The 23,895-nt window shown below is 42.3% G+C and overlaps 1 protein-coding gene and 2 long non-coding RNA genes across 4 annotated transcripts; 2 read left to right on the top strand and 1 right to left on the bottom strand.

The window, feature by feature from the left end:
* Positions 1-2,623: 2,623 nt before the first annotated feature.
* On the top strand, positions 2,624-3,345 carry LOC145651185 (uncharacterized). Its single transcript, XR_014116963.1, has 4 exons — positions 2,624-2,676; positions 2,765-2,817; positions 2,920-3,039; positions 3,191-3,345. It is a non-coding gene; the product is annotated as an uncharacterized LOC145651185 (long non-coding RNA).
* A 12,385-nt stretch (positions 3,346-15,730) lies between these two features.
* LOC113587072 (CCN family member 3-like) lies at positions 15,731-19,591 on the bottom strand. Its single transcript, XM_027025575.3, has 5 exons — positions 19,463-19,591; positions 19,124-19,349; positions 18,330-18,584; positions 17,554-17,768; positions 15,731-17,016 (listed from the first exon to the last, which is right to left on the bottom strand). Exons 1-5 carry the CDS (start codon positions 19,508-19,510, stop codon positions 16,735-16,737), a joined length of 1,026 nt encoding a protein of 341 aa, XP_026881376.3. The 5' UTR covers positions 19,511-19,591; the 3' UTR covers positions 15,731-16,734.
* On the top strand, positions 18,496-22,642 carry LOC113587074 (uncharacterized). Of its 2 annotated transcripts, none has more exons than XR_014116966.1 (3): positions 18,496-18,630; positions 20,421-20,483; positions 22,523-22,642. It is a non-coding gene; the product is annotated as an uncharacterized LOC113587074 (long non-coding RNA). The 2 variants fall into 2 exon arrangements; XR_003411694.3 differs by lacking the exon at positions 18,496-18,630 and adding an exon at positions 19,663-19,803.
* The last annotated feature ends 1,253 nt before the right edge of the window (positions 22,643-23,895 follow it).

Raw genomic sequence — 23,895 nt, 5'->3', positions numbered from 1 at the left:
ACATTGATATTTTTGAAATTTTTAAACGAATTACAAACACATTTTATACTAAAAACAAATGCGTTAATAAAATATATTTGTAAAAATGTTAATCTATATAACTGATACATTTAATTTAATTACAACAAAAATATGTTAAGAACTTCTGAAAACTTCCCCTTACCATATATTAAATGTGACATTGGAGAAGCATGAGTGAATTGTAAGAGGGAAATAACTTTTAATTTAAAAAAAAAATGAAGAAAAGCGCTAGAATCACACAGCAGAGTGAAGGCATCAGCAAAAAAGTGTCTCACACCATCAATGTGAAGCACTGAACGTGGGCTCCTGTGGGGTTTATATATGTAGTGTGAAATGAGAAACAAGGGTGAATAATAATCTGCAAAACTGGACATTAAAAATGGACTGAATCAAGAGGCTTCTTTGGCCACTGACTATTGAAAGCTGGCTTTCCAGTGATATTTAATTTGATGTTCAAGCAGAAATACTTGGTTGAAAAGATGAGCCTCTCCCCAAAAACAAATTGAAAAGCCAACTAGTGACTGAATGCATAAAGTCAATGAATCCATAGAACAATATCACTCTGAGTGCACTATTCATGCAATGATAAGATATTAATTCAGATACATCTGGAGACGTGCATGTTGGAGGGTGGAAAAGAAAGAAATCATTGGGTGTCATCGGCATAGCAGTGGTAGGAGAGGCCATGAGAAGATAATGCATCAGCTACAGAAGGAGTAAACAAAGAGAATAGAAAAGGGGCTAATACTGAGCCCTGTGGAAACACCAGTGGAGAGTCTACATGGTTTGAATGTGGATCTTCTCCATGTTACCTGATAGGACCGTCCCTCCAGATAGGACTGAAACCATTTCCATGCAGAGCCAGTCACACCAAGGCTGGAGAGAACAGAGAGGAGAATGTGTGTCAAAGGCCTCCGAAAGGTCCAGAAAAATCAAGACATATTACAGTTTGACTGCTTTAGCAGCATGAAGTTTCTACCTCAATGCTATGAAGGCAGTTTCTGTTAAATGTGCCGGTTCGTAGCCAGACTGATTGCGAAGAGTTGTTGATGATGAAAGAGATGAAAGGAAGCAAATCTCTTGAGATTGTCTGGAACATAAGGGAGGGAACGGGATCCAGAGAACATGGAGTCGGATTTCTGAAAGTCAGGAGTTGATGAATTTGGACTGAGGAGAGAGGAGAAAAAGAAGTCAGAGCACTGGATGTAGGGGAATGAAGACTGCTCAGGAACAGAGGAAAAGGACCGGCGGATTGCTGCAACCTTCTCCTCAAAGAATCTGATGAAATCCTCAGGATTAAGAGATGAGGAAGGAGGAGGTGCGGGAGGTATAAGGAAAGAAGAAAAATAGTGAAAAGCTTGCGTGGATCAGATGCTGATGGTTCAAATTTTTGTCTGTACTAGGATGACTTTGCAGATGTTACTTCTAGTGAGAACTTGGAAAGAAGAGACTGGTATAAGATGAGGTCTGATTTTAGGACTTTTCCTCCACCGCCCCTCTACAGTCCTTAGCGCTCTCCTGTGGCATCGGAGTGTTTCTGTTAGCCAGGGGGCAGGTGGGGAAGATCTTGCAGGTCGAGAAGAGAGAAGTCACAGAAGATTCATTGATGAGGAGAGTGTAGAAATGACAGTATTTGAACTGTATCCAGAGAGAGAGAGAGAGAGTCATGGTGAGGAAGGATGAAAAAAATAGTAGAAATAAGGGAAGAGGGAGTGATGGAGTGCAGATTGCGACAGAAGGAGGAGGAACAAGTTGGGGAGGTATGGATGGAAAGAGAAGAGAGAGAGAACACAAAGTGATGGTCTGAGAGGTGGAGGGGGTCGACTGCAATGACCGATGTTGTGGTGGTCTGTGTGAAAATCAGGTCCGGAACATTGCCTGCTCTGTGAGTCGGAGGACACTGGTTGAGGGTGATGTCAAATGACATCAACAGTGGAAAGATGCATAAGGAATGTAGACTGTCTGATGGACTTTGTGTAATTTTCACCTACTTTGTACTCTGAATTATGCTTTTAATAATCAAAAACTTTGTTTTTAATTTAGTTATAATGGTTTCCGTTATTCACTTGATATGGTTCAAGAGTTTGCCTTGTTCCACATTGCATATGACAGACTGCTGGTTTAATTATTTGGTCATCTCGCTGACAAATGTTTCCAAAGCAACTAACATTTATGTCTGAGTACAGCTTTGAGCAATTGAGGTTAAGGGCTTTGCTCAGGGGCCCAACATTGGCAACCTTCTGATTACTAGTCAAATACCTGAACCACTAAGCTACCACTGCCCCACACAAAGAATGATACAAAACTAGCTGACAAAACACAATAAACTATTCAACACAATTGAGTGGCACAAACACAGGAAACACTTTGAAGTGTGTTAAACACAGGGATGTAACAAAGAATAAAAATAATAGAATAAAAAGCAAACAGGCACACACACACTAACAAGGACAATAACGAACGGCAGGTGTGACACGACCAATTAACAATGTAGGGGCGTGGTGATCAAAAAACACAGGGAGGAGTGTAGGAGGAGGGGGCCGTCCCATGACAGGAAGACTGTTTTAAAGAGGACTTAGAGGCAGTGTGAACAGGTGCGTTGTTAAAACTTGAAGGGCAAAGTCTACATTGCTTCCTGACTACATAACGTTCCAGGTAAAGATGTATGTGGTTTTTTTTACAGGCTTGCCCTAAAAGAAAGCAGGAGAGTTTTCTTCTTACTGATTTTATTGTTGTGCTGCAGAATAATGAGGACCATGTTTGTGGTGCTGGCTCTTGCCCTGCTGGTGATGGGTGGTGAGTGGTCCAATTCAGCTTTTAGGGAATACCTGTTTCACATGATTAGTATTGTATACAACATTGATTGCTCCTTATTGCTCCCCATTACCTGACTTGCAGGTTCTGCCCTACAATGTAACAACTGTGTACCCTTGATCCCTGGTGGCAAATGTCCAGACACCATTGAAACATGTGGATCTGTTAAAGATACCTGTGTCACTTTTAATCTGGCCAACATACGTAAGTCTCATCCAGCTTCTCATTGAATTACTTAACCAAGTTTGTCAAATCTGGAACATATTGAGCCTAGTGTTGGCACCCACACCACACAGACATGAGGAGGAGGGTGCTGTGCTGTGACACTGTTCTTTGTCTGGTTTTGTCTCCATAGTTGTCTACAAGAAATGCATCAAAATGTCTGACTGCCTTCTGCTTCAGGGCCTTCCTCTGGTCAATGTTGTATGCTGTCAGACAGACCTCTGCAATTAGTGACTCATGCTTGGAAGTAACATTCAGGGAAAAATAAAGATCTACTCATGATTCCAATGTCTGACTATTGCCTTTGACCTGCTTTCATTATTCAAAATGAGAATGTCCATTAGGAACTGGTTAGCTCAGTTTGTGAACAAACGGATTTGGCTTGCCAAAGCTCATTGTAACAGGAAACTCCTTCATGGTCGACTACATGTAGGCAAGGGGCAACAATACATGGTAGTAAAATAAAGGTGCTTATTTGAGACTGGGTTTTGGTAGTGTTCCCAGTTGGAGCCACTGGGTGGCGCATGATTTGTTTCGCACATTGCTTCTGTGGTTTCATTTAGTTTTATTTTCTGAAGGAGAGTCGTGCTGACTTTGACGTTGTGAAGGATTCGCATGAATTATTAGACAACATTAACATCCAGCAATGTCTTGCACAGATTAGATATGTCATTTGTTTGGTGGGAAATAATTCTTTTGTCTGTTGTTGTGATCCCTTAACCAAGTTGCTAATTTAACTAGCTAAGCTGCCTATGGGTTTTGAGGTATCGGCTGCGTTCATGTACTGGATTCACTCCCTCAAAAGGGCTGTTTTTGTAATTTGGGGAAAATTTGTATAATGGTTGGAATTTGTCCCTTTTTTGGTGAATTTTAGTTTGATGTGCGCTGTCTAGTGCAAGTAAATTGGTACATGAAGGGGATAATACTGCCTATAACTTTGATCAGCGACACTAAGAAATGGAGCTGTTTTGATTCCTGATTTATTTCTGGAAGCAACCGTTAACTGTCGCAAGCCAGAGAGAGAAGTTGACCAATAGCAACAGCGCCACCAGCTGTTGCAGCACAATTCTGCGTTCCCTGGTGGCCTTTATTCCATCTAACACAATGCAGGGCCTCCGAAAGAAAGAGAAAGGGTTACACTGACATTTTACTTAAGGGTGATGCAGTCAAACTTTCATGTACGATAAAGTTTGCAGAAAAGGTGGGTTATGGGCCCACCTGTAGGCTCTGGTCTAAGCGAGGAGTTGGGAACATGAACTAGTACACCCACACAGATCGTTTCTGTATATGCATTTCATGGGACACTGGATGTATAATACAATAACACTAGAAAGTACAGCAACCACAGTCATGTTTGTTGTGCTATTTAGGAAAGCTTAAGCAGGGAAGGGATATATTAATAACATAAAACATAAGGGGAGTACAGAGATTCTGTGTCCTTTCAGATTGACCTGTTCTATACTTGTCACGAGACCAGAATGTGAGCTGCTTCTCAAGTGGGTCATTCTGTGGTCCAGTACAAGAGTTACCATTTTTCCAAATTCACAGGTGAACCTGTGAGTGGCTCCCTTTGAGAAAAGGTCACCCAGTCTCTTTGCTGCTGCAAATAAATTCTCAGTAGAGTTTATATGGCCTGGGCCCTCTATATCCAGCGTAGCCATCATGCACTCTACTAAGGTGGTCCGTTGAAACCCTGTCACTAATGTTAGTTCCATCTACTTTTATTCTTGTCCAATGTCTCTGAAGACCTGAATCCTTCAATTCAGGTGACTGAATAGAAGTTCCAGAAAGTGAAACAACCTCCAGTCTGAAAAACTGGCTCTTGAGAAGGATCTTCTGGATGATATGGTGGAACAGGATATGTTTGTCTCTAAACGCATTAATGAAGGATCTGAAGACTGTATATTCATGATGGGATTTTTGAGCACAGATGCAATTAGACCATATACAAGCTGTTCGTCTCCTGAACCACTGTACTCGGAAAGAGGCTTAGTGAAAAACACCTTAAGATGGCTCATCAAACTACTGCAAATGCTACATGCAGTGGACCAAAAACTCACTTCAGAGACATCAGCATTTGATTTGATACTTATCTGTGTGTTAAGGTGAAAATGCTTCCGAATTCCATCAGTGACAGAACCCAACAGATGATATGCCATTGTTAAACATTCAGAGGGGGTTTGTCCACTGTCTTGCAACAAATTGGAACCTGACTTTCTGGTGTCATCAAGCAGTGAATGCTAATTTGATATGGGGTATGTCAAAAAACTATATTTGTAAAATAAACCAATTCAGTTAAGTTCATTTGTTATGTATTTCATTAGCCATCACAAGGGGGCATTGGTAGCTCAGTGGTTACAGTACTTGACTAGTAATTAGAAGGTTGGCAGTTCAAGTATGACCGTTGTCACTGTTGGGCCCCTAAATAGGCCCTTTAATTTTCACTTATTCAAGTTGTGTTCATTCAGAATTGTAAGGTTTCTTAGATAAAAACATCAGCTAAATGCCATAAACGTAAATCAGACATCTTCAATAACAAGCCCACTTTTACAGAAGTTCTATACAGCATCTGAAGAAGGAACACTGTAGCTGAAGTGAATTATTATTTAATTTAATTCAAATATGTCTGTTCTGTGCCTTTGGTGGAGACACAGGTTGCATTAGTTAGCATTTAAGTAAACTATAGTACTCTAAGGTACTAGTAAATTAGGGCTTGGTGTTGAAGGAATTTATATCTTATATGATTGTTTCATTTCAGTTTGTTTCCTATCCTGTTTTATATTACCTTGAATATATTTAAACCTAAGAATTGTGTTAAATGCTTCTGTAGTTTTTTCTCTGTGACTGTTTTCTGTGCCATCGTGCCGTGTGCACAACGTGCCTCTGTGAAGGTATGCCCAAAAGTCATGAAGTGGCAACACTCTCCCCTCTCTCTCATCTTTCTTCCTTCTTGTGTAGTTAGACAGTAGACTGATGTCTACATTCACACCCTCATGCTGAAAAACATTTGAAGATATTACACTACTGCAAACAAACAGAGAATCCGAAGAGCAATACAGTCGAATTTGTACCGTCATCCGGACGGCACACCGACATCTCTTTGGTAATGCCATTATTCTGAACCAATAGAAATATTGGCTGGAATTGGAAAAGAGGTCAGTATAAGACGTATCCTTTCGTAGATTGAGAAAATCTATGCTTTCTCTTTAGTTTTCTTAAGCTTCAGAAGTTCATTACATGCTCTAAATTTTATTAACCAAAGGTGGACGAAAACACATTGATATTTTTGAAATTTTTAAACGAATTACAAACACATTTTATACTAAAAACAAATGCGTTAATAAAATATATTTGTAAAAATGTTAATCTATATAACTGATACATTTAATTTAATTACAACAAAAATATGTTAAGAACTTCTGAAAACTTCCCCTTACCATATATTAAATGTGACATTGGAGAAGCATGAGTGAATTGTAAGAGGGAAATAACTTTTAATTTAAAAAAAAAATGAAGAAAAGCGCTAGAATCACACAGCAGAGTGAAGGCATCAGCAAAAAAGTGTCTCACACCATCAATGTGAAGCACTGAACGTGGGCTCCTGTGGGGTTTATATATGTAGTGTGAAATGAGAAACAAGGGTGAATAATAATCTGCAAAACTGGACATTAAAAATGGACTGAATCAAGAGGCTTCTTTGGCCACTGACTATTGAAAGCTGGCTTTCCAGTGATATTTAATTTGATGTTCAAGCAGAAATACTTGGTTGAAAAGATGAGCCTCTCCCCAAAAACAAATTGAAAAGCCAACTAGTGATTGAATGCATAAAGTCAATGAATCCATAGAACAATATCACTCTGAGTGCACTATTCATGCAATGATAAGATATTAATTCAGATACATCTGGAGACGTGCATGTTGGAGGGTGGAAAAGAAAGAAATCATTGGGTGTCATCGGCATAGCAGTGGTAGGAGAGGCCATGAGAAGATAATGCATCAGCTACAGAAGGAGTAAACAAAGAGAATAGAAAAGGGGCTAATACTGAGCCCTGTGGAAACACCAGTGGAGAGTCTACATGGTTTGAATGTGGATCTTCTCCATGTTACCTGATAGGACCGTCCCTCCAGATAGGACTGAAACCATTTCCATGCAGAGCCAGTCACACCAAGGCTGGAGAGAACAGAGAGGAGAATGTGTGTCAAAGGCCTCCGAAAGGTCCAGAAAAATCAAGACATATTACAGTTTGACTGCTTTAGCAGCATGAAGTTTCTACCTCAATGCTATGAAGGCAGTTTCTGTTAAATGTGCCGGTTCGTAGCCAGACTGATTGCGAAGAGTTGTTGATGATGAAAGAGATGAAAGGAAGCAAATCTCTTGAGATTGTCTGGAACATAAGGGAGGGAACGGGATCCAGAGAACATGGAGTCGGATTTCTGAAAGTCAGGAGTTGATGAATTTGGACTGAGGAGAGAGGAGAAAAAGAAGTCAGAGCACTGGATGTAGGGGAATGAAGACTGCTCAGGAACAGAGGAAAAGGACCGGCGGATTGCTGCAACCTTCTCCTCAAAGAATCTGATGAAATCCTCAGGATTAAGAGATGAGGAAGGAGGAGGTGCGGGAGGTATAAGGAAAGAAGAAAAATAGTGAAAAGCTTGCGTGGATCAGATGCTGATGGTTCAAATTTTTGTCTGTACTAGGATGACTTTGCATATGTTACTTCTAGTGAGAACTTGGAAAGAAGAGACTGGTATAAGATGAGGTCTGATTTTAGGACTTTTCCTCCACCGCCCCTCTACAGTCCTTAGCGCTCTCCTGTGGCATCGGAGTGTTTCTGTTAGCCAGGGGGCAGGTGGGGAAGATCTTGCAGGTCGAGAAGAGAGAAGTCACAGAAGATTCATTGATGAGGAGAGTGTAGAAATGACAGTATTTGAACTGTATCCAGAGAGAGAGAGAGAGAGAGTCATGGTGAGGAAGGATGAAAAAAATAGTAGAAATAAGGGAAGAGGGAGTGATGGAGTGCAGATTGCGACAGAAGGAGGAGGAACAAGTTGGGGAGGTATGGCTGGAAAGAGAAGAGAGAGAGAACACAAAGTGATGGTCTGAGAGGTGGAGGGGGTCGACTGCAATGACCGATGTTGTGGTGGTCTGTGTGAAAATCAGGAATACCAAGCAAACAGGCACACTCACACTAACAAGGACAATAACGAACGGCAGGTGTGACACGACCAATTAACAATGTAGGGGCGTGGTGATCAAAAAACACAGGGAGGAGTGTAGGAGGAGGGGGCCGTCCCATGACAGGAAGACTGTTTTAAAGAGGACTTAGAGGCAGTGTGAACAGGTGCGTTGTTAAAACTTGAAGGGCAAAGTCTACATTGCTTCCTGACTACATAACATTCCAGGTAAAGATGTATGTGTTTTCTTTTACAGGCTTGCCCTAAAAGAAAGCAGGAGAGTTTTCTTCTTACTGATTTTATTGTTGTGCTGCAGAATAATGAGGACCATGTTTGTGGTGCTGGCTCTTGCCCTGCTGGTGATGGGTGGTGAGTGGTCCAATTCAGCTTTTAGGGAATACCTGTTTCACATGATTAGTATTGTATACAACATTGATTGCTCCTTATTGCTCCCCATTACCTGACTTGCAGGTTCTGCCCTACAATGTAACCACTGTGTACCCTTGATCCCTGGTGGCAAATGTCCAGACACCATTGAAACATGTGGATCTGCTAAAGATACCTGTGTCACTTTTAATCTGGCCAACATACGTAAGTCTCATCCAGCTTCTCATTGAATTACTTAACCAAGTTTGTCAAATCTGGAACATATTGAGCATAGTGTTGGCACCCACACCACACAGACATGAGGAGGAGGGTGCTGTGCTGTGACACTGTTCTTTGTCTGGTTTTGTCTCCATAGTTGTCTACAAGAAATGCATCAAAATGTCTGACTGCCTTCTGCTTCAGGGCCTTCCTCTGGTCAATGTTGTATGCTGTCAGACAGACCTCTGCAATTAGTGACTCATGCTTGGAAGTAACATTCAGGGAAAAATAAAGATCTACTCATGATTCCAATGTCTGACTATTGCCTTTGATCTGCTTTCATTATTCAAAATGAGAATGTCCATTAGGAACTGGTTAGCTCCTACTGAGAAACCTGTATTTTGTGATTGCTACAAAGCAAAGTTTGTGAACAAACGGATTTGGCTTGCCAAAGCTCATTGTAACAGGAAACTCCTTCATGGTCGACTACATGTAGGCAAGGGGCAACAATACATGGTAGTAAAATAAAGGTGCTTATTTGAGACTGGGTTTTGGTAGTGTTCCCAGTTGGAGCCACTGGGTGGCGCATGATTTGTTTCGCACATTGCTTCTGTGGTTTCATTTAGTTTTATTTTCTGAAGGAGAGTCGTGCTGACTTTGACGTTGTGAAGGATTCGCATGAATTATTAGACAACATTAACATCCAGCAATGTCTTGCACAGATTAGATATGTCATTTGTTTGGTGGGAAATAATTCTTTTGTCTGTTGTTGTGATCCCTTAACCAAGTCGCTAATTTAACTAGCTAAGCTGCCTATGGGTTTTGAGGTATCGGCTGCGTTCATGTACTGGATTCACTCCCTCAAAAGGGCTGTTTTTGTAATTTGGGGAAAATTTGTATAATGGTTGGAATTTGTCCCTTTTTTGGTGAATTTTAGTTTGATGTGCGCTGTCTAGTGCAAGTAAATTGGTACATGAAGGGGATAATACTGCCTGTAACTTTGATCAGCGACACTAAGAAATGGAGCTGTTTTGATTCCTGATTTATTTCTGGAAGCAACCGTTAACTGTCGCAAGCCAGAGAGAGAAGTTGACCAATAGCAACAGCGCCACCAGCTGTTGCAGCACAATTCTGCGTTCCCTGGTGGCCTTTATTCCATCTAACACAATGCAGGGCCTCCGAAAGAAAGAGAAAGGGTTACACTGACATTTTACTTAAGGGTGATGCAGTCAAACTTTCATGTACGATAAAGTTTGCAGAAAAGGTGGGTTATGGGCCCACCTGTAGGCTCTGGTCTAAGCGAGGAGTTGGGAACATGAACTAGTACACCCACACAGATCGTTTCTGTATATGCATTTCATGGGACACTGGATGTATAATACAATAACACTAGAAAGTACAGCAACCACAGTCATGTTTGTTGTGCTATTTAGGAAAGCTTAAGCAGGGAAGGGATATATTAATAACATAAAACATAAGGGGAGTATAGAGATTCTGTGTCCTTTCAGATTGACTTGTGTACAGGGCAAAGGATCCTGGGTAGACTTCAGTGGACCTCAGTGTATGGGAAAGAAGACTAGCTACATCACCAACGGTAGACAGAATTAAATAATTGAGCCCAGGAAATTGTTGGGAATTGCCTAAGCAGAAAGCTGTGACGGTGAAGAAAATAGTAGCGGTAATGATAAACAACTTCAGGAACATAAAGATTGGGAATAAGGGGGGATAAAGTTGAATGGCAAACTAGAGACTTAGTTTTACAGCATATAAGTGTGTTGGTGTGCCTAGACGTAGTTCTGTAATACATGTTTTTAGTAAAGAGGAAAATTGTGGACATAAAGGAAAGTAATTGTTTGGGGGTGAATGTTGTTTAATTTCAAGTTAGGTTTATTTGTCACTTACATAGTCATACACGGTATAACTCGCAGTGAAATGGTTTTGTGAATGCTCTGTCCAAACTGAGGAAAGAAACGGGTGCATAAGGAAATGTGTGTGTGTGTGTGTGTGTGTGTGTATATATATATATATATATATATATACAAAAAAATCTAACAATGTATGTACAGTATATAATATGTATATATACACAATGTACATATGGATGTATGTGTATGTACACAATGTACAATTCCAGTTTACAGAGTTACAGTCACATGGTGGTGGTGGTCCCCACAATTTATCAGTCGCCCTGAAATAGCACCAAGCAGGACAGACAAGCACTCCAAAGGGTAGTGCGTTCAGCAGAGCGCATCACTCACTCGGAACTTCCTGACCTGCAGACCACCTACTACAAGCGGTGCCAAACCAAGGCCAGGAAAATTGTGAAGGACCCCACCCATCCCAACAATAGACTGTTCTCTCTGTTGAGGTCAGGGAGGCGCTTCCGCTCCCTGAAGGCCAAGACAGAGAGGCTGAAGAGGAGCTTCTTCCCACAGGCCATTCGGGCCCTGAATCAGGGAAACTGATAAACTGTGGGGACCACCACCACCACCACGTAACATGACTGTTATGTAACATGACTGTATATCTGTATATCTGTACCACCACGTAACATGACTGTATATCTGTACATCTGTATATATAGATTTAGATTTATACTCAATTAACCTGTTACAACAACTGTAGATATGGTACTATACAATGGATCTGTACATTCTGTAGATTGTGTACATATATACTCAACCATATACATTGTACATTGTGTATATAATCATAATATACATATATTGTACATACATTGTTAATATATTTTTGTACATACATAGAATATATATTTATCTGTATATATATTTTTTTTCTCTATGCACCCCTGGTTCTCTTCCTCAGTTTGGGCAGAGCACTCTCCACCATTTCACTGCGTGTTGTACTGTGTATGACTATGTATGTGACAAATAAACCGAACTTGAACTTGATTCAGGGCCCGAATGGCCTGTGGGAAGAAGCTCCTCTCCAGTCTCTCTGTTTTGGTCTTCGGGGAGTGAAAGCACTTCCCTGACCTCAACAGAGAGAAGAGCCTATTGTTGGGATGGTCCTTCACAATCCTCCTGGCCTTGGTCTCGATATCATCTTGTAATAGATGGTCTGCAGGTCAGGAAGTTCCGTATGAGTGATGCACTCTGCTGAATGCTGGATGATAGTGTTAAATGCTGAACTGGAGTCGACAAACAGCATTTTAACATAATTACGCCTTCCTTTGTCCAGGTGGAGCAGTTGTGCAATTGCGTCGTCTGTGGAGCGGTTGTGGCGGTATGCACACTGCAGTGGGTCCATGGAGGCTGGCAGTGAAGAGGTGATGAAGTCTCTGACTAACTTTTCAAAGCACTTCATCACGACTGATGTGAGGGCAACAGGGCGGTAGTCATTGAGGCCGGAGGGTCGAGGTTTCTTTGGGACGGGGACGATGGTGGATCGCTTGAAGCTGAATGGGACGATACCGAGCTTCAGGGAGAGATTGAAGATGTCGGTGAATACCGCGGCTAGCTGGTCTGCGTGGGCTTTGAGGACTCTCCCGCAGATACCGTCTGGTCCCGCCGGCTTCCTGGTATTCACTCTTTTAAACGCTCTCCTCATGTCACCCTCAGTGATGTTCTATGGTGGGCTCTGCGCATGCGCCGTTTGCTGCGCCGATAGCACCGTTAGCGTTGTTAGCGCAAGCGCTGTTAGCATTAGCGCTGCAAGATGTAGCCTCGAAGCGCGCAAAGAACGTGTTTAGCTCGTTCGCCAGAGACTCAGCCGCACTCGTTAGTCCGGAGGGTGGGCTCCTGTAGTCCGTCGTCCCTACCACAGGGATCTAGAGCCACTCTGCTGGAACTGTGACTCTAGTTTCCTCCCGTAGCGCCGCTTCACTTTCCTCACCGCCCTGCGCACTCCATATGCCGCAGACTTGTACTCGTCCATGTTCCCGCTGATTATCCCCGCGTTGTAGGCAGCAGTGAGAGAGTTCAGAGCCTCGCGGATGGTTTTGTCCACCCAGAGCTTCTGGTTGGGAAACTTCTTGATGGTGGAACTGTATCGTCCACCAGTTTCCCAATAAACCCTACTACTGCCTCCGTAAACTCGCTGACATGTTTGGTAGACAAGTTAAAATAGCAGGGGGTGATCTGCTGTATGATGTTTCATCATCACTTGACTCAGAAGTTATGTATGGATCCTGGAGGAAGATGACAATAATGAGATGTTTGCTAGGGAAACACAATGTAATAGCATGAAACTCAAAAGAGGAGATGGAAAGAGCAGAGAAGGAAAGTGGAATGAATCGCCACTCTCGAGACAATAGTAAACCTGTAAAGCTCACGTATGATAAATAATGTGTACATATGTATCAGCCTTTTTCCTTTTTGTTTTTTACTCATGTTTTCGGTTGAGCGCATACTCCGTAAGGAGGGGGTGTGGTACATGAGTTCAGGGCTCGCCACTTGCGGTGCAAATGACTGTAGTTGGGACTGATGGCTCTCATGAATGGACTAACAATGAAATGGGGAACCAGAAGAGAGAGGTTTTTTTTTTTTTTTTAACACACAGAAGCTATAGCAGCATGAAGTTTCTACCTCAATGCTATAAGGGCAGTTTCTGTTAAATGTGCCGGTTCGTAGCCAAACTGATTGGGATCTAACAAATAATAAGAATAACAGAATACCAGAATAACTTTCAAATAAAAACGGATTATCATGTTTTGTGTTTTCATATTTTCCTAAACATGTGCTTTTATTTTTAAATAATTTGCAGAATTAAATTAAATAATTGTCACTGGATGTTAGTTCTAATCCATGATATTAAATTCCAGTTGTCTTAAATTAAGATAAACAGTTTATCAAAGAATTATGACTTTTTATCAAAAATGGTAATGTTGTAGAATTCTATGTAAGACATTATTTCACTGCTCCAACAGGTCCATATGTACCATACAATGTTTGAAACAATGTTTGAAAAGGATCAATGAAGAGAATGCCTTGATACATTTTAAATTTACAGCTGAATCCAAACCCAGTAAGTATATGATTTTAAATGCTCTATAATAGCATCACATTTATTTTGAGGTGGACTCATCCATTTAATCAAAATGCCATTTTATCCCTCAGAATTTGATTCTTTAGACTTATTTTTTAAACTGAGGACTGAATGAGACAAGGGCAGCTGCCTATGAATAATATGTCCTGTTCACATTGTCTTCTTTGTAACCACGCCCTCCTTGATAGCACACACCTGCATGTGGTTTAGTGTTTTGTGTCTGTATGTATTTAAACCCATTGGTGTATGCATCATTGTTGGTCATTGTTTATGTTGCAGTTGTTAACGTTCATGGTGTTTGTGCTAGTTATATGTGTGTTCACTGTTCATGTTCTGTGTGAGTGCCAACGTCATATACGTTGTTTGTTAATAAACGTCTGTCAACGTTGAGGGAGTGGAATGAACCCCCACTTGCGGCTCCAAACACAAACTGAAGACCCATCTATTTACAGAATATTTAAAGGACAACTGACACTGCTCCCATATTGACTGACTGACTAATTTAGTACTTATTGTAGGGTACTATTTATGTTGTTTTACAAACTCTAGCACTTATTGTTTATACCACTTATTGTTTAAGATAGACCTTATGTATTTTGCACTTCTAGGTATCAGCATTCATCCCTGTATTCTAGTTCATTGGTATGTTTGATTCTAACCTGCTGTACTGTACTAGGATATATTCTGAGTAAATGACAAAGCACTTTTGTAAGTCACTCTGGATCAGAACATCTGCTAAATGCTGTAAATGAGTCTGTGCTTCCTGTGCCACTCGGGCCACTACAGAATGACCAAGCATCACAGGACACCTACTCTCTCGACAGCGAACGGACTTCCTGGACCGAAGCTACTGCAGGGATCCCTGGATATGGAGAGGACCATGACCGGTGTTTGTGGCCACTCCGGACGAGGAGTGGAACACTCCCTGGAATTTCTGGGTGGGGGGAGCCTTTGACTACCGAGCCAGGACCAAGGAGAGCCGAGGGGCTCCACGGGGACCGCGGTGAAGGCGGTATGGTGGAGTCGGCTATGTCCCTGGCTTGTGAGGAAAAAGCCCAAGTTCTTCCTCTTCCGTGGACACGCCAGGAGTATTGGATGGGTCTGCCCATAGCCCAGGAGGTGACGAGCCTCTGGGGCACTCCTAACGTGGCTGGCAAAAGGAGGACTGTTAAGGGGAGTAGCACGTTCGGAGCCAGGGCAGACATGCACTTCTGTATGTCCAGTGAGGCCAAGGACGTGCCTCCAGTGCCTGCGCTTCTAGCGGGTGCTGCATTACAGTGCCTTGTGTGTGTCTACAGGCACATCTGTTTGTGTGTGTATATATACTGGGAGAGGCATGAACTCTGCCTTTCCCCCTCATATGGAGAGACCTCTCTTGCTGGCGGTTCTGAGACCACCTTGTGTTGGGTGGGCACCAGGCATTGCCGTGCTGTGTCTATGTATGTGCACATGGCGGCCTGGGGGTCACTGTCCCAGAGTTGGATGCGTCGGGAGCCGCGCCCCTTGGGACGGGATACGGTCACGGAACGCTCCCCTTGCCACTGGTCACGTGGTACGGCCTGCCGCGTGCAGTGGAATTCAGTCTTCTTTGTGACCACGCTCTCCTTGATGGCACACACCTGCAGTTTAGTGTTGTGTGTCTGTATGTATTTAAACCCCTGTTCGTGTGTGCATCATTGTTGGTCTTTGTTTATGTTGCCGTTGTTAACATTCATGTTGTTTGTGATAGTTATATGTGTGTTCATCTTCACCATTCATGTGTGAGTGCCAACGTCGCATGCGATGTATGTTTATAATCATCTGTCAAGGTCAAGGGAGGGCCGTTACAGAGCATATTGGAGTATGATTAACTCTTCCTCATGAGCATACTGGAGTATGACCCTTCCTCAGCAACTATTCCCAAGAATAGAAAAATACACGTTTAGTAATACATCTCAAAAACAATACAAGTCATCACAGCCATCGCAAAAGTTGGGTAAAATTACAAACATTTCCCATTTACACAGATTATCAGTTTGTCGGGTTAGTATGATATACGCAAACAAACTACTCATTACATATTTACAGACATTTCATGGGATCTTTGCATCAGGATTCTTAATGGCATTTACTTTACCTGAGATGGGGCTCTCTTACTACGCACACACCCCTTTTGTTCATTCAAAAGGAAAGACAAAAATATACAGTTAAATTTCACAGCTCTGTGTGAGTGGCCCGTGAGCTTTGACACGCTACCCATTCTCAGTCATAAGGCTCCGCCATCTCCCATTTGACCCCAGGGCCTGGGAGAGGTCGTCCTTATACAAACCCTGTGCCAGAGGAATTTGCACAGCATGATTGGAAGTAGGTCTTAACCTGGAGTAGTGACGCATGGAACTACATTCCCAAGGCAAGAGTGCATACCTTCAATGAACTTTCCCTTTTCTTAGTCAATGGTTATGTTCATAGTATTGGGCTGAAGAGGAGGGGTTAGTGGACAGAAGTAAATGGCTGTAATAATGCTGAAATGCATAGTACACACAGTACATCTCTAGTTTTTCCATTTCCCTCAAGAGTTGTGAATATGAGGTTTTGTTCCGACAATTCACAGAACTCATTTTCTGTATGTAAGGGGTTAATCACGTTGTCCAGTTCCAGCAACCAGTGAAAACCCACACTGAAAATCCACCCATACATTGAAAATGTACACAGTCCTTTGAACAGTCAAAGGATGTCACCCTAATGGAGCCTTATGTGTGTGTGGAGTTTCTGCAATCTGAGATACAGTATAAGCCATCCTATACATAGATACATGGATAGAGAGATACACTTTGGCTCTGTCTACAGCTCCTTGCGCGCGCACACACACACGCGCAAATAAGTGCCATCATCTAAACCACACATCTGTGTAGCATGCCAGTGAGTGCTCCCTCAAGGCCGGAGCGAGGGGTCGGCGGCATGGACGCCATCGTCCTGCGGGCAGTGCTGGTGGCAGGCGCACGTGGCCACAAACATCACAGGCCTCTTGATTGACCTGCCACCCATGCAGCGGAACTCCAAGTAAGCTGTGTGCGTGAGATGTGGTGTGCAACAGCGGCCATCGGCGCACTGGCTGCAGAAACGTGGCCGGTGGGCTCGGACACTCGTGCAGTTCCGGAATGTGAAGTGGAAAGGCTCGGGGCTCCGGGCTGCCCTCATACACCTGCTCCCCCGCTGCAGTAAAAAAAACATACAGTTATCAGACATTACCAAACTGCATTTGAGGCAATAGTGTCACTTATATAAACACACAGCTCTGAGCATAAGTATGGTTAACTGGATTTAAACAGCATGATTAACTCGCTTTATGCTTCCTTGTAACTCTTCCGGGTGGGACTATTGACAAAGATTTGACCATTTCAAATCTTCAGCTTTGTTTACCAAATCACAAACTAATGAGGACTTTCAGTGAATCTAAATGCATCCTTCATCGGTCAGTGATACACTATAGCATCCTGTCTGTCTACATAAACTTCACCAGCCTAATCCACATTTGACCAGAAGAAATCTAAGTCTAATCATGAATAAAGTTAAAAAAATGGTACACTTATGGTTTGAGTTCAAGTTTAATTTGGCTAATCTAATATGAGCTATTTCCATGTTCTCATGAATCTAGCTTACAGCCATGCGGCAGTCAAACTTAGAGCCACTGTAAGATGCAGGATGTGTGCTGACTTGGTGCTAGTGCTGATCCCGCGGGTGCTTGCCCACCTGTGTGCTTCCCTGCCTCCCAGGGGTGCCGCAGGGTCGGACCATGCACAACCTGCTCTGCTTCACCATCTCGCAGCGTGTGTTCTTATTGGTCACCCTAGTGGACACACCCATGCCACAGGTGCGTGAGCAGGCTCCCCACTCAGTGGTCTGTTCAGTGCAGCTTGTGCTGGGATCCCATTGGTCAAAACCCACTGTCTCCTCCTGCCTGTATGCTGCAATTCAGAAACAATGTGTTAGGAAGGTTTGCTAATGTGAGCATTTAACAACATTTGATATATGAACGTTATTGTTTTGATTTTATGCAAAAGACCAGACACAAGAACTGAATGATATATTGTTTGTTAACCATTATTTCAATAATGGCATTTGTGATAATATTGTGGAAAGTTGCAGTATGTAAATGAGCAGTGTTTCTTTGAGGAATCACAAAGACCAAGAATAATTTTGGTGAGAAATATTCAGGGTAGTCTTTAACCATTCCACAATGGTAAACAATGGTTCACCATTGGTTTTTATATATTCCAATTGCAAAATGTAGCAATATAATTGCAATTGCAATATACCTGCAATATCATATCATGCAGCCTGGGACAGAAATAGTCTACAGTAAATGCAGAAAAAGAACATTTATTTGCTGTCACCCACCATGCTTTGGAATGCATTAGCGCCAGATGATATAGAGAGAGAGCGAGAGAGAGAGAGATAGACAGAGAGAGAGAGAGAGCGCGCGCGCGCGTGTGTGTGTGTGTGTGTGTGTGGCCAAGGTTACCCACCAGCCAAGGCAAAGCCCCCCAGGTTGCTGGCCTCGTTCTGAGACTCACACACCCACTTCTCACAGCACTCGCCGGGCACTTGGACCTTGCGTGGGAAAGGACAGTCGGGTCCCGGTAGCATCACGTCAAGATTGCAACGGGGCACGCACCCGACCTGCCCGTCCCTGCATGTGCACCGGTGGCTGCAGCTCGGAAAGAAGCTCTCCCCGTTCTTGTAGACGGAGCCGCCCAGCGTGCAGGAGTCTCCTTCGTGAACTGCTCGGAAGAGTGAAATGTACAACTCGGTTATCACGGAGCGCAGGTGAGCTGACGGCACAGTAGTCTGGTAAATGTTTATTAGAGCCTTGGTCAATGTTCATATCCCAACATTACACTGATCTGCAAAACGTGCGGAATAATTTATATTTATCAACAGCAGCTGTTTTAACGCAGAATTACAAGCGTTGAAATTATACAGAATAAAAACTGAAACACGATGAGTAGGCAAGTTAACTAAGTAAAATCACTAGCTACTTGCCAAGATAACCAACCAATAAATAATGGGCACAAAATAGTAGCCAGCTAAGTCAATATAGAAAGCCAGCACATGGCTTAATTTTTAAGCTACCTGGCTTTTACCTTTATCTTAATTATAAACCACTTTCAGTGATTCTACTACAAATCATTTCTGACATGTCGCAACAACAACAAATATACGTTTCCCCTTATGTGAATCAGTCGTGCGCACAAAGCCCCGCTGTTATTCATAAACACTGGAGCACAGCCTGGGCAAAACTATTAAGAGCAACACGTACCCAGACACACACCCGTCCTCTTGTGCGCACCTCCCGCGTAAACGCAACTGAGACCCTTTCGCAAATCGCAGGGATGCATCTCAGAGCAAAGCTCCCCTCTCTGCCTGGCGCAGACGACGCAACACGCGCAGTCGTCGAGGATAAGCCGCACCCCGCACGTCGGCGGCTTCTCTGGGCAACTGCAGGCAGCAGGGCACTGTGCCAACACCAGCGAGCATAAGGTTACCTGAGAGGACAAACCAAAGTTTTAGAAAACAAGTCCAACCCATTTACAAAAGCATGCGATTACACTCAGTTTTGTGGCAGTGTTTGGCGTCAGCGATTATACAGAATATTTACCTGTGCGCAAATGTACAAAGCAACAGAGAAGTCGTTAAACGTCTTCATATTCAGTCGACGTTTGCATTTCACTCGAAGCTCTACCGTTGTATCTTTCTCTTGCCGTGTAACGCGAAGATATGGTGAATTCTGCTCGGGGAGAGAATTTATAGTGGTTTGCGCTCGAGAAAAAAAAGTGACGGGAAGAGCGCGAGGAAACTACCTTTTAGGATCCCGAGTTTCCGATTGGATGCCAGGTCACGTTTTACTGCCACGCACCGTGACCCTCGAAGAATCTGGAGAATCCTGCAGACGCCAGATAGCCTGTAAGATAAAATATTAGTTATGTACATAAATCATACGTAAGTGTTCTTTATACTTTTTAAGTACTAATGTTGAAATTTGGGGATGGCGCAATATACTATAAAACCTTAAGTACAAAAAATAGCTCTACAGTAAAAATTATGAAACACTCCTTTGTTGAATTATATTGAAACAGAATGATATTGTGAGCTAGAAATGTATGCATAAATTAGGATAAAACATAACGTTAATGCACCATATATTAATTCAGGACGTTTGGTAAATGTTTTTCCTCTCCTGTATAAGACTCATTGTCCAGTGTAGTATATAAAACCAAAATGATGCGTTTGGGATTTGCACCACCGATTTCATTTGGTTGTGGGATCAGCGGGAGTGTGTACAGGGAAACAGCTTGTGGAACTAATGGGCTTAGGAGTGAGGAGATGCCACATGAAAACACGTGGAAATCGTGTTAAACAGACAAAAAGTAGCCATGGCCTATATAAATATTGATTTTATTTATTTATTTTTTGCGTGATATGACAATAGTAACTTTGTATCTTTAACTCCTGATGATACACCATAAAACACCCTTTACATAAATATGAATATAATCACATAATGGCCTTCAATTTATCAGTGCAAATATAATTGAAGTTCTCTTTGGCATTTGCAGCTCTTGCTTATGAATGTCGTAATCACCTGTGGGGCCGAGAGTGAAGTGACCGCCCCACCTAGTGTAAGTTTTTTTCAAAACCTTTATTCCCTTTACAGTAGGTGAAATCAACAATCCTAACATTAAAAAAAAGTCTACTTAGGCTTCCTGGAGCTGTCCATTTAGCTTTAAAAGTATTCATTAGCTTTAAAAGTGCTAAGCATATAAAATGGCCAGTACGTTGATTTATCTTTTTTTTAATTATTATTTATTTTCATTTTTAAAATATTCACAGTGCTGCCATTTGGCATCCAAGTATCTCCTAAAAGACGGAGGACATACTGGGACATTCTGGAACATGCTGGTCTATGAAGCATTTCTGCAATGTGGAAATGCTATCTTGTTCATGTTAAAATAGCTGCATTTAGTGGTTTATAGTCAGGGGCTTGATTTAATTAGATATTTTATATGACAACAACAACAATTCTACTAATCATCATCATTGTCATCTTAAAAGAAGCTAAGCCTTTTAGAGAATGCAGCACACATGCTCACACATAGTCTTGCAGTGTTCCTGTAGTGGTTTATTCTCCTGTCTCCCCCTGCAGTGGATCTGTCCCAGTTTACACCCCTCTGTCTCCCTGCATTGGTTCTGTCCCAGTTTATTCCCCCCCTCTCTCCCTGCAGTGGTTCTGGTTACTCCACCTTCTGCACTGCTAATTTATGCATTTGGTCACACCTCATTCAGATTAAAATGTTATGCATGAGACTTCCTGTTTGCTTCTGGTCCGAGCAGTTGTTAATGAAACTTCCCAGGCATTAATTTGGTATGTGCATGTGTTTGAGCAGTCTGGACCTGCTGTTGACACCAGGAGACTTGGTAGGGGTAATGGCTAGCTTTAATCCTTAAAATGACCTGTGTGTCGGTGAAGAACTCTGGCCAAGATGTGATTCACAGCTAGTCAAACAGTTCCGCGCTGGAAGCTGAAGAATGTGCGACGTAGCATTTGCATGTTTGCTGACCAGGGGGAGCGGTCAGCCCCTACCCTGTCAGCAACAGGCAGGCTGTAGATCAGAGGAGTCCACGGTGAAGAGTGTTTACCACGTGCCTTATGTTAGTACATCTCCTGAAGAAACCATGGTGTTAAAGTACCTAGCTAAAGTTGGGAAATTTTCATAAACCATTACACAGAGCCAAAGGTTTTAAGGAATTTGAATTGGAATATATATAGAGTATCTTAGCTGTTCCTAGGACGGCACTCTTCTGGACTGAGGTCTCGGATGTTATTCCTGGGACCCTAGTGCTCTGATTACCAATGGAACCACAGTTAGCTTCACCCTCCATATCTTTTCTATCTCTTCCTTCAGCCTTTGATATTTCTCAAGCTTCTCGAGTTCCATTACCTGATGTTGCTGTTACTCAGTACTGCCACGTCTACCAGTACAGCCCTCTGCTGTTTGTCCATCACTACTATGTATGGTAGGTTAGCCATTACCATCTTGTCTGTCTATATCTGGAAGTCCTACAGGATCTTAGCATGGTAATTTCCCACCACCTTTGAAGGCATATCCCACTTAGACCTTGGAACTTCCAGCCTGTACTCGGCACAGATGTTTCTCTACACTATGCCAACCATTTGGTTATGGCACTCCATGTAGGCTCTGCCTGCTGGCATCTTGCATCATGCTGTTATGTGCTGGATTGTCTTAGGGGCATCTTTGCACAGCCTGCATTTGAGGCCCTGCCTGATATGATAGATCCCAGCCTCTACTGATCTTGTGTTTAGCGCTTGCTATATATATCCTGCACATTTTAGGCAAGAAACAGAAAACACTGGGGGAAATATCATTTCTATAACATTTGATCTTTTTTACTGAGGGATGCTTTCTTTACCATCATGATTTTTTTGTTTATTTCGCCAACTTTCATTGACAATTATAACCTGCTTCCATGGAGCACATTCTGTTAAAGGTCTGAACTATGCAAAGGTAGGCAATCACCCATGTTGGACAAATACAAATTACATTTATGTGTTGATGATTAACTTATTCTTGTTCCATTTTTTTACATAATGATGCCACTGTGTGGAGAAATAAACAAACAAACCCTTTCCGCTCTTCAGTACTTGCAGCAAATAACAGGTAGCCCTGAAGGTCAGACACCCCCCACAGTACAACAGCAGGCTGGACCAGTGAACACAACAGCTGAGATTGAATGCCAAGGTGATCATGCTCTTGCCTTAGACCAGGTGGGTTGCTAACTAACCTCAACACATGCTGAGGTATATGCGGTTTCTGACACTGTATGACCTACTGTCCTATAGAAATGGACAAAAGTAGAACTCTTAAGAAAAACTCTTGAGAAATTTGCATCCATCATCTGAGATGCAAGCCTGTTAATGACTTCCTTCTGTGAACTCATTTGTACCAAGGAAGAACAATAAACATTTAGATAATGTGTGATAATGTACTTACAAAAATACAAAAACCATAGTACATACATTTAAACTCAAATTTAATTGTTTTACTAAAGTTAGCCACCAAATACATAACACCAAAATAACATGCCAGGTCATAATACCAGTAGACTGAGGTCCTTACAAATTGTGTCCTTAGTTATAGGGTTAAATCAGTACTTAATTTATTGTAATTTGTCTTAGTTCCAGGCAGAACTAATTTTTGTTGTCCCACAGTGACATGGACTATCTTAATCTTTACCTCCTGCCCCTACCTCTGACCTTACTGTCGTAAACATGGATTCACTTCTCGTTTCCTGTGTCATAGTTCTACCACAGACTTGTTAAGTGACAGTCTCATTTGCAGGTACACTGAAATGTCTGCATCAGCACACAGGCAATGGGAAAAGGTAAAGATCTGTGTCTAGCCAAGGTTACAGAATATAACGCCGATGGCAAAGGGTGTCTACCTACGCACATTTATGCAGCTTGTGAAATAGTTCTGGAGTAGAAGGGCCACCTCTCCAATCAGAGCGAGAGGAGCAGCTATATCTGTCTGTCTTGGATTCTGTTCACACAGAAAGTCTGCTGTGCTTTATCAAACTCCCAAGCCCGCTGGAATGTACTGTTGGGTCAGTACCTCACTATGACCTTTTGTGCATTTGAATAGTCATTTGTCTGGCACATGTGAATAAGTCTATAAACTTGCCTTCACTCCTGAGTAAGTGTCCTGATTTATAGGTATTTTGCACAGATAGGCAGCAACAATGCGGTGGTATTTGTGCATGGTGGTGCATTTTTCGCGGGTGCATGCGATAAATTAGATTTTTGTTGAAAAATGTTCCAGATCCAGGCATCACAGTGGAAATCATGACAATAAGATTCATGGAGACTGCTGTTAAATACATCTTTGTAGAATAAAATATGCACAGGTTACAGTGACCCAGGAACACACTAATTTTTGCAGACAGACATTCAAAAATGACTGAAGAACAAAGATCACTACCAAACATGATAAAGGGGTTTGTTTAAAAGTATAT

The sequence above is a fragment of the Electrophorus electricus genome, chromosome 14, assembly GCF_041902795.1.
Source record: "Electrophorus electricus isolate QZ-2024a chromosome 14, ASM4190279v1, whole genome shotgun sequence".
In the NCBI taxonomy this organism is placed as follows: Eukaryota; Metazoa; Chordata; class Actinopteri; order Gymnotiformes; family Gymnotidae; genus Electrophorus; species Electrophorus electricus.
Note: the sequence above shows the minus strand (reverse complement) of the source record. Positions and strands in the feature narration are given on the sequence as shown.

What these genes read in the sequence shown, in the direction of transcription:
- LOC113587072 (XM_027025575.3), bottom strand. Translation starts at nt 19,510, where the DNA reads ATGAAGACGTTTAACGACTTCTCTGTTGCTTTGTACATTTGCGCACAG. An exon ending in GGGGGGCTTTGCCTTGGCTG is followed by an intron (nt 17,769 to 18,329) that starts GTGGGTAACCTT and finishes TCTGAATTGCAG; the next exon opens with CATACAGGCAGGAGGAGACA. An exon ending in GGAGGCAGGGAAGCACACAG is followed by an intron (nt 17,017 to 17,553) that starts GTGGGCAAGCAC and finishes TTTTTACTGCAG; the next exon opens with CGGGGGAGCAGGTGTATGAG.